Below are 18,326 nucleotides of genomic sequence, written 5' to 3'. Positions count from 1 at the left end.
GAAAAAAAAAAAAAAAAAAAGTGGAGGAGGGTGGAAGAAGTGAAGATCTGAGTACCCTATGTGAGAAGGACTTAACCCACCATTGCTGGCTTTGAAGATGTAGGAAGAGGACCTACAAGCCGAGAAATGCTGGGGGCCTCCAGAAGTAGGAAAAGGCAAGGAGACAAGGCAAGATTCTCCCTTAAAGCCTCTAAAAAGAATGGAATGCAGCCTTGTTGACACGTTGTTTTGATTTGATTTATTTTTTAATTTATTTATCTTTATTTTTGGCTGTGTTGTGTCTTCATTGCTGCACGCAGGCTTTCTCTAGTTGCAGCGAGCGGGGTCTACTCTTCATTGGGGTGCATGGGCTTCTCATTGCGGTGGCTTCTCTGGTGTGGAGCATGGGCTCTAGGCACACGGGCTTCAGTAGTTGTGGCTGGCGGGCTCTAGAGCGCAGGCTCAGTAGCTGTGGTGCACGGGCTCAGTAGTTGTGGCTCACAGGCCCTAGAGCGCGGGCTCAGTAGTTGTGGCACATGCATTCAGTAGTTATGGCTCGCAGGCTGTAGAGTGCAGGCTCAGTAGTCGTGGCGCACGGGCTTACTTGCTCTGCGGCATGTGGGATCTTCCCAGACCAGGGCTTGAACCCACGTCCCCTTCATTGGCAGGCTGATTCTTAACCACTGCGCCATCAGGGAAGCCCTGACATGTTGATTTTAGCCCACTGAGATCCATGCCAGACAGAACTATAAGATAATAAATTTGTGTTGTTTTAAGACACTAAGTTTGTGATAATTTGTTACAGCAGCAATAGAAAACTAATAAAGCATGCATACAGGTTATTCCACAGGCCATTAGGTGAAAGCCTTTTGTTCAGACTGGAAATTCACAAACTAAGAGTGGAAGGGGGAAGGGAGGACCAGGGAATCATTAAGTTAACAATTTTTCTCAGTATGTATTGATACATTTGTCAGGTACAGAGGTTATAATAATAGGAAAGAAAACACAACCCCCATCCTTCCAGAGTTTATAGTCCAGTTTATGGTCTAATTTAACATGCCCCAAATTGAACCCCTGATCTTCTCTTTCAAATCTGTTCTTCCCAGGGGATCCCCATCTCAATAAACAGCAACCCCATACTTTCATTTCCTTAAGCAAAACTCACTGAAGTCATCCTTGATCTCTTTCTCTCAGACCCTACATCCATGTCATCAGCAAATCCTGTTGGCTCTACTTACAAAATATACCCTGAATCCAATCACTTTTTCCATCCCACTCTCACCTCCCTTATCTAAACTGCCATCATCTCTCTCTTGGATTATTGACTTGTCTCTTAATTGGATTTTCTGCTTCAGCCCTTTCCTTGCTACAGTCTTCGAGACACAGCAGCCATAGTGATCCTTAAAATGTGAGTCAGGTCAAGTAAAGTAACTCCCCAGCTCAAAACCATCCAAAGCTCCCCACCTCGTTCAGAGTAAAACCCAAAGTCCTTATCCAGGACATAGCTCCCTTGTGGTATATTACATAATTGCCCTTATTACCTAACCTTCCTTTTAAGAGGATCACACATTCCGACCCATTCCTATGCAAGTATACATTCTTCTCCCATTATCAGGATTGGCTGTATGAGTTGCTTGAGCCAATGGAATGTGAGCAGATAAAAGGACAGTGTGCCAGTGCCAAGGAGAAGATTCAGAAATCATCACACGGTTCTATTAGTTCTCACTTTTTCTTCTGCCCTGAAAGTAGTGTGTGTCAGATAGGCATTGCTCCTTCAGCCTGTGTCCCAGAATAAGACTTGAAGGAGGAACTCACCCACAGCCATAATGCAGAACATGAGAAGAAATAAATGTTTGCTGTTGCATGTTACTGAGAGTTAAAGGGCATTTGTTACTACAGCAAAGCTGACTGCAGTGAGTCCCCTACATATGAACCTTCAGGTTGCAAACTTTCAAAGATGCGAACATGCCCCTGTATGCCAGCTTTTGTACTGTACTACTGTACTTTTCAAGGTACTGTACTGTAAGATTAAAAATGTTTATTTTTTGTGTTTGTTTTTTATGTATTATTTGTGTGAAAAGTATTATAAACCTATTACAGTACAGTACTATATAGCCGATTGTGTTAGTTGGGTACCTAGGCTAACTCTGTTGGACTTACGAACAAAATGGGACTTAAGAATGCGCTCTTGGGACAGAACTCGTTCGTATGTCGGGGACTTACTGTAATACATACCCCTTTACCTCTCTGATCAACTTTACCTCCTAGTGTTCCCCTCAATCACTCCACTCCAGCCATCTCGTGTTTTTTTAAAAGTGCCAAGCATACTCGCCCCAGAACCTTTACACTTACCATTCCCTCTGCCTGGAAATAGCGTTTTTTTCCCTAGATATCTGTATTTCTGGCTCTCTCCCTTCTCTTAGGTCTTTGCTCCAACGTTACTTAAGTGACCTGACCTGATTGTGACCTCCCCACTCCTACACTCCCTCTCCCTTCCTACTTGATTTTTCTCCTTAATAGTTATCACCATCTGAAGTACCAATTATTTTGCTTCTTTCTTTGCTCTCTCCCCACTAGGACATAAGCTCTATCAGGACAGGGGTTTTGCCTATTTTTTCACAGCTGTATTCCTAACACCTAGGAAATCCTCTGGCACATTATAGTCACTCAATAAATATTTGTGGAATAAATAGTGGTGGGGGGTGACTGTGTGTGCACACATGTAGGGTGGGTTTGGGTGAGCTTCACAGTGTTTTTGTGTATTTTAAGTCAAATACAGCTGAAATAGAATGTGGAGATGGGTACATTGATAAAAAACCTTCTGAGAAAACAGATTCGTTTCAAGGTTTGAAATTACACCAAGTCTGGGAAGTGGGATGAAGGACACTTGAGAGGCTGAAATGTTGGATCAGAGCCGTCCATTGCACAACGTTTAAAAAGTAGAAATTCCTTAACTGTCAGAATCGTAAAATGCTGATTAAATAATAAAATCATACCTTTCTAGGTAAAGACAATACTTTTAAGTAGCTTCATTTGTAATGAAACACAGTAACTATTTATCACTGAAATCCAAGGGATAGTCTCATACAAAGGTTAAGAGCATGGACACTAGAACCAGACTGCTTGGGATCACACCCTGACTCCACCATCCGCAGTTTGCACATACCCTCAGGCAAGTCACCTGACCCCTTGGGGCCTCTGTTTTCACATGATAAAATGAGCATGAATATCATAGTATTAATAAAATGCCTATCTAAAAGAGTGGTTAAAATTAAATAAAGAATGCAGGTAAAGTAGTTAGAGCTGTGCCAGGCACATAGCAGTATTCAATAAACATGAGAATATTATTACTAAAATCATTACTGCCATTTGAAAAAATACATGTGAAAAATCTGAAGGGAAAAGTGTATATACACAAACACACAGACACACGCACCCACACTTTAGTCAAGATTTAGTAATCAAAGGACTAGGTATAAAGCAATACGTGTGATATTTTGACTGTGGGCTATGAAATAATATCCCACCTGGGGTTGGCTTATTATAATGAGGCAAACCAGTCTCAGATGACTGAGTTGATGATGATGCAAATTTTTCTCAATTCCTAACACCCTACCTACCCTGTGAGGTAGGTTTTATTATTATCCCCATTAGACAGATGAATACACTGTGGCTTAGAAGGTAAATAATTTGCCTAGGGTCACTAAGCTGGTAAAAAGTAGAGTCTGTTTTTAGCTCATGCAGCTCAATATCCAAAAAACAACCCGATCAGAAAATGGACAGAAGACCTAAATAAACACTTCTCCAAAGAAGACATACAGATGGCCAAGAGGCACATGAAAAGATGCTCAGCATCACTAATGATTAGAGAAATACAAATCAAAAGTACAATGAGATATCATCTCACACGGGCAGAATGGCCATCAAAAAATCTACACACAATAAATGCTGGAGAGGATGTGGAGAAAGGGAACCCTCTTGCACTGTTGGTGGGAATGTAAATTGATAACAGCCACTGTGGAGAACAGTACGGAGTTTCTTTAAAAAACTACAAATAGAACTACCATATGACCCAGCAATCCCACTTCTGGGCATATACCCTGAGAAAACCATAATTCAAAAAGACACATGTACCCCAGTGTTCATTGCAGCACTGTTTACAATAGCCAGGACATGGAAGCAACCTAAATGTCCATCGACAGATGAATGGATAAAGAAGATGTGGTACATATATACAATGGAATATTACTCAGCCATGAAAAGGAATGAAATTGGGTCATTTGTAGAGATGTGGATGGACCTAGAGCCTCTTAAACATAGTGACGTAGGTCAGAAAGAGAAAACAAATATATTAAAACATATATGTGGAATCTAGAAAAATGATACAGATAAACCAATTTGCAGAGCAGGAATGGAGATGCAGACATAGAAAATGAATGTGTGGACACAGAGGGGGAGGGGGAGGGGGATGAACTGAGAGATTAGGATTGACATATATACACTACCATGTGTAAAATACGTAGCTAGTGGGAACCTGCTGTATAGCACAGGGAGGTCAGCTTGGTGCTCTGGTGATCTAGGTGGGTGGGTTGGGGTGTGGAGCGTGGGAGGGAGGTCCAAGAGGGAGGGGATATGGGGATATATGTATACATATAGTTGATTCACTTCATTGTACAGCAGAAACTAACATAACATTGTAAAACCACCATACCCCAATTTAAAAAATGTATATTAAATAAAAGTAGAGTCTGTTTTTAAACCCTGCTGGTCAGACTCCTGAAATCACACTCCTAATCATTTAACAAGATGGGACACAGGTGACCATTGAGGAGACAAGGATTTAGTGTCATGGCAGTGATCTTGGCCATAATATGTCCTGTCAGAATTGATGAGTAATTCCATAGCAAACCTTTGGAGGTATTCTCTGACAGTGCAAATTAGGACACAGTGGTTACATGTACATATGCTAGGACAAAAGTACTATTTAAATTATGTCATTTAAATGTATGTATGTGCACATGGTGAGTCTGTGTCTGCCCATGGACTTTAAGCCTGTGTTTTTAGCTGGGTCACCTGACAGGGAGCTAGGCACAGGACAGTGCAAAACAGTTCCCTGGAATGGAAACAGGAGCAAGAGGCAGGGGATCCAGTGTCCTCTCTTGTGGTTCCATGGCAGGGCCTGTGGCAGAAACCTTGAAGTGTTGGCAGGTCACCTCCTTGTGCTTCAGTTGAATGGCTCTGCTGGAATGGCAAGATCTCATTAGGAACATTGTTGTTGCAATAAACCTGTGGTCACAGAACACCCATTCTGTGAAGATACATGTTGATTTAGCTGAGGGCAAAACTTAGAAAACATATTCTTATGTTTACTAAATGATAATGCTTACTATTTGGAACTGTAAACCAGAATTTACTAATGATATTCTCTCTTTATGCAGCCTAAGTTAGAGCCATGGCTCCAAAACGTCAAAAACAAAAGCGCTCAAAACGTGGCAAAACCAAAATAACGTTACCTGGTAGGACTGTTTTTTCATCAATGGGATTTTTATGGATTTAGTATTCGTATATATATTAGCAGCCAAAATGATCATGGTTTTATGTCTCAAATAAATGTTTTTGCTGTCATAAAGTCAAACACAAGTGGAATTCAAATCACAGGGATTTATTATTATTTTTATTCATTTCATTACAATATCAATTAAATGTCATATAATAAATGTCATAGCAAATATATCACTATGAGATAATTCTGTAAGAAAGACAATTATTCAGTTTCTATTTAATTATTCATAAAATAGCTTAAGTCTTCACTGTGTATTTGCCTTATGTTTTAAGCCTTGGTAGAAGATTGTAGTAAACTAAGATACATATTCGACTCAAAAATGTAAATTTGACATCATTTTATTATATTCTAGTTAGTGAAGAAGCAGAACCTGTGAATATGGAGAGCATGGGTAAGTGGAAATACAATTTAGAATTTACGTCCCCAGTTCTACAACATTTTAATATGCAATAAGCAAGGGAGAATATTACAGATTGAAATGATTGATCAAAATGTGCATGGACTAAAGTTACATCATGTCATTTGGAATATAAAATAAAATTTTTAAAGAAAAAATAAAAAGTAAGAGTGGAAGAGAGAATTTCAAACTGAGAAATAGACTTGGACCAAGCAGTCCCTTAAAAATCCAACATTGTATGATTATTGAGAGACCTTTTATAACTGTAAAGTGTGTTGTCTGCAAGTCATTACTTTTATTATAATAGTATTTTTCAAACTCTGATCATGGGCAATATTTATCTGTACGCTACGGTGGGGTTCTGCTATTTCAAGGAAAGAGGCTGATTTTTAAGCAAATAAACTAGAACTTAAACAACCGAACTAATATGGTTCCTACATTTAGAGGTTAAATAATCTTATTCCAACAACTTTTATTTTTGTTGTTGTTGTTGAAACTTTTTCTCAGAGTTGCCTTAGATGATGCACTTCATGTTTAGAAACAGAGGGGAAACAGTGAGGGTGGGGAGGAAGAATCTCTAAAAGCCTTGCTGGTCATTGTAAGGATTTTGGCTTTTAGGATGGGGAGCTGTTGGTATTTAAGCAAAGAGGTAACATGATCTGACTTACTTTTTTTTAATTTATTTAACATCTTTATTGGAGTATAATTGCTTTACAATGGTGTGTTAGTTTCTGCTTTATAACAAAGTGAATCAGTTATACATATACATATGTCCCCATATCTCTTCCCTCTTGCGTCTCCCTCCCTCCCACCCTCCCTATCCCACCCCTCTAGGTGGTCACAAAGCACCCAGCTGATCTCCCTGTGCTATACGGCTGCTTCCCACTAGCTATCTATTTTACGTTTGGTAGTGTATATATGTCCATGCTACGCTCTCACTTTGTCCCAGCTTACCCGTCCCCCTCCCCATATCCTCAAGTCCGCTCTCTAGTAGGTCTGTGTCTTTATTCTAGTGGTAGTTTGATAGGGATTGCGTTGAATCTGTAGATTGCTTTGAGTAGTATAGGCATTTTCACAATGTCGATTCTTCCAATCCAAGAACATAGTATATCTCTCCATCTATTTGTATCATCTTTAATTTCTTTCAAGGATCTCATTCAGATTTCATGAAGAAATTAAAACCTTAGCAAAAGCTAAGAGAATTCAGCACCACCAAACCAGCTTTACAACAAATGCTAAAGGAACTTCTCTAGGCAAGAAACACAAGAGAAGGAGAAGACCTATAATAACAAACCCAAAACAGCTAAGAAAATGGTAATAGAAACATACATATCAATAATTACCTTAAATGTAAATGGATTAAATGCTCCAACCAAAAGACATAGACTGGCTGAATGGATACAAAAACAAGACCCGTATATATGCTGTCTACAAGAGACCCACTTCAGACCTAGGGACACACACAGACTGAAAGTGAGGGGATGGAAAAAGATACTCCATGCAAATGGAAATCAAAAGAAAGCTGGAGTAGCAATTCTCATATCAAACAAAATAGACTTTAAAACAAGGACTATTACAAGAGACAAAGAAGGACACTACATAATGATCAAGGGATCAATCCAAGAAAAAGATATAACAATTGTAAATATTTATGCACCCAACATAGGAGCACCTCAATACATAAGGCAAATACTAACAGCCATAAAAGGGGAAATCGACAGTAACACAATCATAGTAGGGGACTTTAACACCCCATTTTCACCAATGGACAGATCATCCAAAATGAAAATAAATAAGGAACCACAAGCTTTAAATGATACATTAAACAAGGTGGACTTAATTGATATTTATAGGACATTCTATCCAAAAACAACTGACTTATGTTTTTAAAGGGCCACCCTGGCTACTCTTTTGGGAATTGCAGGGGCAAAGACAGGCAGAGACTAGTTAGGAAGCTATTGCAACAATCTAGGAAAGAGATGATGGTGGCCAGGCCAAGGGAGCAAAGGGGTTGCAGGTGTGGTGTGTGAAGGCAGGGAGGTGGTGGGAGGATGTTAGCTAACAATAAATAGCATTGGGACTGGGTGTGCTGCCCAATAAATGTTTAATGAATGCACCACCCAGAAACTTGGAAGCTATCTTTGACCCTTCTTCCCGTCAACACCTCCTCCCTTGCATCTAAGCCATACCAAGTCCTGTCAATTCAACACCTAAAACATATCTCAAACCCATTCAATTCACATAATCTCCACATCAGCAACCTTAGCCTCCACATCCCTCACTTAGATTAGATCCTTAATCCCTAACCAGTATCCCTGCTTCCACTCAGCCTCCTTCAATGCATTCTGCACACAGAAACCCTCTGACTTGCCTCTTTCCTGCTTAATCTCTCCCATGGCTTTTCTTTGTCCTTATAGTGGTCCTGGCTCCACCTTCCTCTCTGACCTTGTCTCTCTATCGTTCACCTCCATCTACAGCTCATCAGCCTTACTTAGCACAAAACATAGTGAATTTGTTCCGGCCTCAGGACCTTTGCTCTTGCTGTTCCCAATGCCTGGATAAGCCTTCCATGCACCTACCTCCTACCTACCTCATCATTCAGATGCAGACTCCAATCTAATCTCTGCAAGAGGCCTTCCTTGAAGGCATTTCTTTCACCTAGTACCCTATTTTATTGCCTTCATATCACTTATAATTCTGAAGTTAAAGTACAGTCAATTCTCATTATTCATGGAAGTTCTATACACTTGCTGCAAACGCTGAATTAGCAGATACTGAACCATTGCTCCTAGGGAAAATACAGTATTAGGTTCCTCCAAGCCTCTGGTCACAACATTTCATTAACCAATTAATTCATAACTTTGTTTTATGTGTGTTTCTCTTTAAAGATGACTTATTTAATATATATTGCTGATTCATTAACATTGAACTCACAGCCAACAGCACTATAATTCATGCCTGACTGATGCTTATCTAATACACATGTTTTCTTGTAAAACATATCACAGCCTTCTTGCACTTAGGAACACTAGAGAGCACTTTAGCAGTAAGCTTGGGGACCATTTTAAATAGGCAAATCACCAATACAAAGCACAAAAATGTGAAAAATGTGGTACTATATAGACAGTGGAAAGACACTGTTTGCAGTATGAGAGCACACGGAAGATGGTAGAGCATCATCTTGTTTGACCTTACCTGGCAACGTGCACATCAGGCAATTCACATTTTTTGTCACTTTAAGCATGCCCACTAATGAACGTGAAAGTGCCACAACTATCGATCTTGGGATTACAAATACATTTTAGCAAGTGAATTTGCAAATATAAAATTTATGAATGAGGATGGAGCATATTTATTTGTTTATGCATTTATAACACGTAGCTGTTTACATACATACCCATGCTGGTCCTCCCTTATGTGTGCGCTCTCTCTTTTTCTTTCTCTCTCTCTTTTTTTCACACACACAAGCTTCAGGGGAACAGAAACTCTTGTTCACCCCTCTACCCCAATGCCTATCTTGATACAGAATAAGCACTCAATAAATATTTGTTGATTGATTGATTGAATAAATGAATGAATTGCTTTCCCTGTTCTTCCTGTTTAGACAGACCACCAGCACTACCACCCTCCTTAGTTCTATGTTCTATCTCTCACCCTGTTTTCTCCTAGATAGCACTTGTCACCATTTGTCCTTATGTATTTCTGAGTGTATTTATCTATTTAATGTCTGTCTCCCCCTCTAGATTGTATACCCTGGCACTAGCACCATGCTTTTCACATAGTAGCTGCGTAGTAAATATTTCCTGACTAAATAATTAACTGGTAAGCAAATCCATCGACCTGAGAATGGGGCATGGTGGAGAGGTTTCAGCTGAAAGTAAATGGGCTGAAAAATAGATGTATGTTTCTTTAAGGAGAAAAAAAAAAGAGAAGGAAATCTTAGCACTTTGTAGTGAGACTTGAGGGTAGGTTTTGACTTAGTATCCCCTTATTTTACAGCCTCTCTCTCTACCCCCAGACTCCCCTCAGGCAACACCAGGACCCTCTGACTTCCTTGATGTGGGGTCTGACATTGTCAGCTGTCACTCAGGACTTGTGGCTGTTATGCTGCAGGGGACTAGGTTTCCCTTTCCTACCAAGGAACCAAGGGAGCAATAGACTAGTTAAAAACTGTCTCCTAATTAAGGCAACGTCTGGAGGTTTCTAGAGAAGAGGTATGATTCTTACATGTAGTTAACATTTATGGAGCAACAGCTTTGTGCCCTGCATACTCCTCTCATCCCTTCAGCTCTAGGAAGTAACATTGCTGTGGCCATTACAATATGGAGGTGCTGTGACTCCCAAAAGTTAAATAATTTACCCAAATTATAAGTCACACTTTAATACAGGTTAGAGTATCTGTGGTGTATTAATGGTCTATTGCTGCTATAACAAATTACCACAAATTTATTATCATACAGTTTTAGAAATCAGGAGTCTGAAATTACTTTCACTGGGGTAAAGTCAAGGTGTTGGCAGTGCTGGTTCCTTCTGGAGGCTCGGAAGGGATAATCTGTTTTTTTACCTTTTTCACCTAATGGCTCCCTGTGTCCATTGACTCTTGGCCCCTTCCTCTGTCTTCAAAGCCAGCAGCATGGCATCTTCTAATCTTTCTCCGGCGTAGACCTCTGCCTCCGTGTCACATGTCCTTCCTTGGCATTGACCCTCCTGCCTTTCTCTTATAAGGACCCTTGTGATTACATTGGACCCACCTCAGGAGCCCAGTAATCTTCCCATCTCAAGATCCTGAACTTAATCACACCTGCAAGTCCCTTTTGGCATGTAAGGCAACATATTCACAAGTTTCAGAAATTAGGACATGGATATCTTTGGGGGGACATTATTCTGTTTACCACAAGTGATTAATAGCACAGTTTTTGGAATTAAACAGATGTGGTTTGAATCATAATTCTGCCACTTAATGACTGTGTGACCACAAACAACTTCACCTCTCTGGGCCTCTGCTTCCTCATCTGAAGGATGAGGTAGTGATACGTACCTCATGAGCTTGTTGCAGAAGTTAAATTAGGTAGTACATGCACATATCCTTACAGAGGGCTGTCTCAAAGAAGGTTTGCATTTTACTGTTGTTAGTATAAAAACAAAATACTATAAAGATAGAGAAATAGGGAATTCCCCTGCGGTCCAGTGGTTAGGACTCCGCACTTTCACGGCCAAGGGCCCGGGTTCATTCCCTGGTCAGGGTACTAAGATCCCACAAGCTGCACGGCGCGGCCAAAAAAAAGATAGAGAAATAGATCAGTGAATGAGAATAAGGAGTCCAAAACTATATTCACGTATATATGGTCGATTGATTTTCAACAAAAGTAAGTACAAAGGCAGTTCAGTGGAGAAGAGATAGTCTTTTCAACAAATGATGCTGGAACAGTTGGATATTTACATGCAAAAAAAGTGAACCTCAATCCATATCGCACATTATATACGAATATTATCTCAAAATGGATCATAGACCTAAATATAAAACCAAATATTGTAAAACTTCTAGAAGAAAACATAGGAGAAAAATTTTTGTAACCTTGGATTAGCAAAGATTTCTGAGATACAACACCCCAAACTGTAACTCTTAAGAAATCTTTGCCTAATTCATTTTTTCTTTTATGAAATACTAGTCAGAAATATAAAGGAATGAGCTACTGCTACGTGCAGCAACATGAGTGAATCTCAAAATAATTGTGCTGAGCAAAAGAAGACAAACAAACAAAAAGTGTTGTGCAATTTTTAAGGAAATGTGCGTGGACTACCTAATTTAACTTCTGCCACAAGCTCATGCGGTAGGTATCACTACCTCATTCCTCAGATGAGGAAGCAGATGCCCAGAGAGGTGAGTTTTATAACTATTCCATAAAAAACAAACTACTTATCTATAGCAATAGAAAGCAGAGCAGTGGTTACCTGGGAGTGAGGAGGGGTGCTGGAAGAAGGGGCAGGAGGAAACTTTTGGGGATTATAGATTTGTTCTTTATCTCTATTGTGATGATGGTTTCATGGGTAAATGCATATGTTTATCAAATTGTACACTTTAAATATATACAGTTTATTATTTATCAATTATATCTCAATAAACTGTTTTTTTTAAAGTAAACAACAACCAAAATGCTAAAAGATGAAATGCACGGGGCTTATTTACATACTCTGGTTCAATATGCAGGACAACTGATGTGTGACCTATGATTTATATTGCACCGGCCTCTTCCTTGCGCGCGCAGCAAGATTCCGAGCTAGTTAGTTGTGTGGAGCTTGAGTCTGTCTTTGGCTCCTGCTCTACCAAGTGAATAACTGTCATTTACTGCATCCTATACAGTGTCTCTCTTACCTCCCTGACTATCTGTGAAGGTGGAGGAGGACCATCTCCTGTCCTCTGCTGTGTTCATGTTTTTTTTTTTTTTTTTACGGTACACGGGCCTCTCACTGTTGTGGCCTCTCCCGTTGCGGAGCACAGGCTCCGGACGCGCAGGCTCAGCGGCTATGGCTCACGGGCCCAGCCGCTCCGCGGCATGTGGGATCTTTCCAGACCGGGGCACGAACCCGTGTCCCCTGCATCAGCAGGCGGACTCTCAAGCACTGCGCCACCAGGGAAGCCCTGTGTTCACCCTGTGTTCACACTTGTGAGAGAAAGTATGGCCTGCTAGTTACAGTGCAGGGACCTTGGTTTGGATCCTAGCTCCCGTTATTTCTAACTCCCAGCCCCCAACCTTGGATACCTTACTTGGACTCTGTGGGCCTCAGTTTTCTCAGCTAAAAAATGGAGACAGGGCCTTCCTGGTGGCACAGTGGTTGGGAGTCCGCCTGCCGATGCAGGGAACACGGGTTTGTGCCTCGGTCCGGGAAGATCCCACATGCCGCGGAGCGGCTGGGCCCGTGAGTCATGGCTGCTGAGCCTGCGCGTCGGGAGCCTGCGCTCCGCAACGGAGAGGCCGCAAGAGTGAGAGGCCCGCGTACCGCAAAAAAAAAAAAAAAAAAAAAAAGAGACAATTACAGGAGCGGCGTCTGAATGTTGTTATGAAGCGTAAATGAATTAATAATCCATGTAATGTGCTTAGAATAGCGTCTGGCAGTAGGTGCTTCACAGAAGCTACTATAATTAACATGCTGTTATTTACTCACACTGTTATTCAGTCACTGCACTGGCCTGGCCCCCTATCCAGTAGGTCTTGCACTCATGGCAGGCACTCCTGACCTCTGTAAGCTTCAGGAGTCCCTGCAGCCCTTCTCCTCTGCTCCAACATCTTTCTCACCCTCCTGGACCACTCTGCTGGAGGCACAACTGAGCCCAGAGCCCATCTCATCGCTAATCACCAGAGCCTCATTGTTATATACCTACAGTGCTATCTTCAGTGCAGGCCTCAAAGCCTAAATAACAACAATTCTTACACTGAATTTAGCCAGAGACCCTTGGGGTGGCCAGTAGCATCAGGCCTTGCTCTGTTTAGTTTGGCCATTGTTCAGGTAGGGCACGGAGGTACTAGACTCTAGGCGTTCTGTGTAGTCTATTGGCTGCTAGTTGCCTGCAGTTATTACCGATTCCCGACCCCAGCCAGAAACAGGCTACTACTACTGCTAACTTCTAGATAAAGGAATGTTAGATCCTCTATTAAAGTTGCCTTGAAAAAGCCCAATTAGTGTAAAAGGATTATTTTTTTGACAAATACCCAGCCAGTAGGATTTGAAGTATGTTTAGTGGGAGCAGGTGACATAGAACACCATCTTTGTCAGTGTCCTTCCAGTTTCGTGGAGGGTAGGAAGCTTTCTGGTCTTTGTGAGCACCTCTGTTTATGAAGGGCGGCCACAGCCTTTTTGGCTTCAGCTCAGTGTGGGTCTCATAGTTCCACCTAGTGGTTTTCCAAGACAAAACTCCAAGGGCTGTTATGCATTGGACACTCTACAAATTACGGCTGGCAGTGTGATTTTAAAGGATAACTTGCATGTGAATCAAGTCAACAGCTGTTTTGAGGCAGACCCCGAGGCTGTGACTGCCCTGCATCGTCACCTCCGCCTCACCAGCAACCAGGATCTGGGCCCTGAGGTCCCCCCAGAGGACGTGCTGGGGGCCTACTGTGTGTGAAGCTCTGGAGACCCGCATCCCAGACGCCAGCACACTGCTTCCTGTCATAAGCACCCCCGGGATCCTGCGTGCCCTCTGGCCCTGGACCACCCCGTCCCTGACACCCGGACAGCTCCCGCAGGCACATCGAGAGCGGCTTATCCCGCCAGCCACAGTTGCTGCACTCTAACCCCAAGATCCCCACCCCTAACCCCACAATAAATATGATCTGATGCAAACAAACAAACAACAACAACAACAAAAAAAACAGTTGCCTTTGAGCATCCTCTACATGCAGGTGTTAGGGTTAGTATTTTAAGGAGAGATAAAAATGGGCAATGTGTCCCTAATTTATGAACCGCTTGTATTCCAAATGTTTGTTTATTATGCCAACGGATTGCAATTTGGAATATATTTCCATACATAATCAGTGTTATGCATAGAGTCACTAGTAATCACCTGAATAATCATATCATAGAGCTTCCAGGGTGAGGGGTCAATGTTTCTGTGGGAAAATAAGCTCAAAATTCCTACTTGAGAGGCTGCATGCACTTTTCCCCTCGATGACGCACCTGTTGAGCAGTGGGAGGGAGGATGTTGGGACATCCAGGTGTGGGGGGCCCGGAGAGGATGCGAGTGGGTTCTGGGGCCCCCGGAGCATAGAGTTGGGGGAGGGAGTTCTGGGGATAAATGCAGAACTGAACCTGGGGTGGTAGAAGCTGATGGTGATAAAAAAGGATAAGAAAATGAGAAGTAGGGTCGAGAGAGAAGATTGAGGCAAAACGATACCTTGTCTTCTTCCATCTGCTGTCCCAGGGCTTGCTGCTGCCCAGGACTGACCTGGGGTGGGGGGCAAAGGGACAGGAAGAACAGGAATGGAAGCCTGTTGAACCTCCCCTCCCTCCTCTTTTGAGGGCAATTCTGGGACTGGGGAACCAGAGGAGGGAAGAGGGATTCCCTACCTCACCTTCCTCCCCAGTTCCAGGTTTACTAATACAACCTAATTGGAAAGTCAGTAGCTTAAAGTGTGAAGAACTAGGGCTTCCCTGGTGGCGCAGTGATTAAGAATCCGCCTGGCAGGACTTCCCTGGTGGTGCAGTGGTTGAGAGTCCACCTGCCGATGCAGGGCACACGGGTTCGTGCCCCGGTCCGGGAAGATCCCACATGCTGCTGAGAGGCTGGGCCCGTGAGCCATGGCCGCTGAGCCTGCGCGTCCAGAGCCTGTGCTCCGCAACAGGAGAGGCCACAACAGTGAGAGGCCCGCATACCACAAAAAAAAAAGAATCCGCCTGGCAATGCAGGGGACACGGGTTCGAGACCTGGTCCAGAATGATCCCACGTGCCGCGGAGCCACTAAGCTCATGCACCACAACTACTGAAGCCCGCTCGCCCTAGAGGCCGTGCTCCTCAGCAAGAGAAGCCACCGCAATGAGAAGCCCGCGCACCGCAATGAAGAGTAGCCCCCGCTCGCCGCAACTAGAGAAAGCCCGTGCGCAGCAACGAAGATCCAATGCAGGCAAAAATAAATAAATAAAATTTTTTTTTTTTTTTAAAAAGTATGAAGAACTGAATAACAAGTTTGACTGAAAAAGAGCCCTAGGGAGCAGAGGTACCTATCTAGGGTCAAGGGAAGGTTTCTTTAAAATGGGAGACCATTGAGCAAATCAAACATGCTGAGGTAGGAAAGGTTGACGGGAGAGGAAGAGTTGATGGGCTGAGAAGGGTGGAGAGGGGCAGGCAGGTCTTCGAACTGGAGGGAAGGGCAGAAAGACGGGGCCTGTGCTGATGAGCTGGTGGGCAGGGCTGTGGGACCTCACAGGATTCTTTGCTGTACAGACACAGAATTTCCTCTGTGAGAGGAAACAGGGTCACCTGGTGAGAGAGAGCAGGGTGAGGGAGGAGGTGTTTTAGGAGAGCAATACAGGTTTGATAGAGCCTAAGGTGGTGATAATACCTTTGAACAAATAATTTCACTTTTAAAACCTATCCTGGGAAAATAATTTGAAAAAGAACAGATACATGTATATGTATAACTGAAAAAAAATATGAACTACTATTTCAACTGTCCTTCAGGCCATTTCTGTACATTCTCATCATATATAACTGTCTTGGTTCTTATACTTTTGTTATTCATTAGATCTTAAGTATTAGTTTTGAGAATTTGACCTTTGTCTTCTTTCAGATTTAAAATATAATGTTAAACCACACACACAAAAAAATGTTTAAAACCTAAGAAAATAATTTGAAATGTAATAAAAGTTTATAAACTATATATTTGTTTGTAGAGTTATTTATAATCACTAGAAACAAATGAGAAAAAATGTAATGCTTACCAACAACAGAAGTTAAAAATTATGCTATAGAATTACATTAATTTAAAATGATGCGTTAGAAAAATTATATAATGTCATAGTAAAATTCTAGTGACATAATAGTAAGTATGAAAGGCAGGATTTAGAATTTCATTTAAGATACTATATATGGAGTGACTGGAAGGAAATAGAGCAAACGATTAATAGAGGTTCTCTCTTGAGAGATAGAATTATGGGGAATTGTTATTTTCATCTTTTTATCTTTTTGACATTAAAAAAATTTTTATTTTATGTTGGAGTATAATTGATTTACAATGCTGTGTTAGTTTCAGGTGTACAGCAAAGTGACTCAGTTATACATATATCTATTCTTTTTCAGATTTTTTTCCCATTGAGGTTATTATAGAATATTGAGTAGAGTTCCCTGTGCTATACAGTAGGTCCTTGTTGGTTATCTATTTTAAGTATAGTAGTGTGTATATGTCAATTCCAAACTCCCAGTTTATCCCTCCCTGCTGCCACATTTCCCCTTTTGTAACGATACGTTTGTTTCCTAAGTCTGTGAGTCTGTTTCTGTTTTGTAAATAAGTTCATTTGTTGACATTTTTTATAATGGATAAACTTACTTTAAAAATATGAACAATGATTTTAAAGTCTTTTAAAATTTTAACCAAGGCAATTATTTAAAGCAAACAATTGCATGTTTCCTAGTGTTAATATTTTAAATGGTTATATTTAATGTCCAAATTCCACTTTGCCTTTCCCAGGTCATCCAGAAATTTATCCTTTAGTGTTAACTAACAAGACCCAGGAGATATTTAACTGCAGAATAGATGAAGATGTCACAGATGAACAACCTTATAAACTTATCAGAAAAGAAGATATTTTTTCAGACTTTGCAAACAGAGCTGCAGTGTCTGATTTCTACCCAGTCAAAAAAATTATTCAGGTAAGTACAGTATCCCTCTTTATTTTTCAGTCCTACCTCAAGAGGTTCCTGATACATAATCACAAAAGTTGGAGAGATTTCTGAGTTCAAATCTGGCATTTCCCATTACTTTGGGCAAATGCTAGCTTGCCCATCCCTCCTTGGGAATCCTTCTTGATGACCCTTTGTGAAAAGCGAACTCCTATCTGTGACATTTTGTCTTACTCCACACCCAGAAAAGCTCATCCTTGCCCAATTTTAGCTAGAAAGGGAACCTACCCTTATTTTCCCATACTGCTTTAATTGTTTAATTCATAATTTTAGTCCTGATTTGTCCGCAAACATGCTACAGAGCACAATACCAAATAAAAGGAATGCTTCCTTTTTTTCCTGTTAGAAATAAAATTGCATGGTAAGTTTCCCTGGACGCATTGTGTTTTAAGAGCATTTGTAAGTTAATAAAATAACTTTGCAATTTGGGGTTATTAACCATAGGTTAGCACTATGGTTATCTTCTATGATTGATTAAAGAAATATTAATTTGTGTCAAATCTGAATAAACTGAGTGACTACTGAACATTAACCTTCTTTTTTGATTATATTTTTGTAGGAATATCCTGGAGATGAGCTTCTCCTTGTTTACGACAAAGACTTCAAATATGGACTTAACTTTTATCTTATTGGAACTGAAGAGGGCAAGGAAAACTATTTAAATGTAAGCACACCCTAAGCAATCTGTTGATTGTCAGAAGGAAGCAGTACCTCTGGGGGAACCCCAGACATGGTCATGATTATTCTCATTCAGCTCTGATTCCCTGGGGCCTAGAGTAGGTGAGCTAAGGGTGAGCTAACTCAGACAACTCAGGGTAGCAGATACTCTACTTATTTGCCCTTCATTTACCCAGTGGGACTGGAAACAACAAATCTGGAGTACCACTGCTCTCGGCCATTCCTTGGCCCACATTCCTGCTTCTTCTCTTGCCATCACCATGACTTTGGGTAAGCTACTGAACCTCTCATCTGCAAAACGGTGGCACCAATAGGGC

At 41.4% G+C, this 18,326-nt stretch overlaps 1 protein-coding gene across 1 annotated transcript in view; it reads left to right on the top strand.

The window, feature by feature from the left end:
- Positions 1 to 18,326, top strand: part of DNAI3 (dynein axonemal intermediate chain 3) — a 95,032-nt gene that overhangs the window by 19,548 nt on the left and 57,158 nt on the right. Inside the window, exons 3-4 of the mRNA XM_024767886.1 lie at positions 17,120 to 17,301; positions 17,891 to 17,995. Coding sequence (XP_024623654.1) covers positions 17,120 to 17,301; positions 17,891 to 17,995 — 287 coding nt within the window. The remainder of the gene's footprint in view (positions 1 to 17,119; positions 17,302 to 17,890; positions 17,996 to 18,326) is intronic.

Source organism: Neophocaena asiaeorientalis, unplaced genomic scaffold (assembly GCF_003031525.2).
Source record: "Neophocaena asiaeorientalis asiaeorientalis breed wild unplaced genomic scaffold, Neophocaena_asiaeorientalis_V1.1 scaffold546, whole genome shotgun sequence".
Lineage (NCBI taxonomy): Eukaryota > Metazoa > Chordata > Mammalia > Artiodactyla > Phocoenidae > Neophocaena > Neophocaena asiaeorientalis.
Note: the sequence above shows the minus strand (reverse complement) of the source record. Positions and strands in the feature narration are given on the sequence as shown.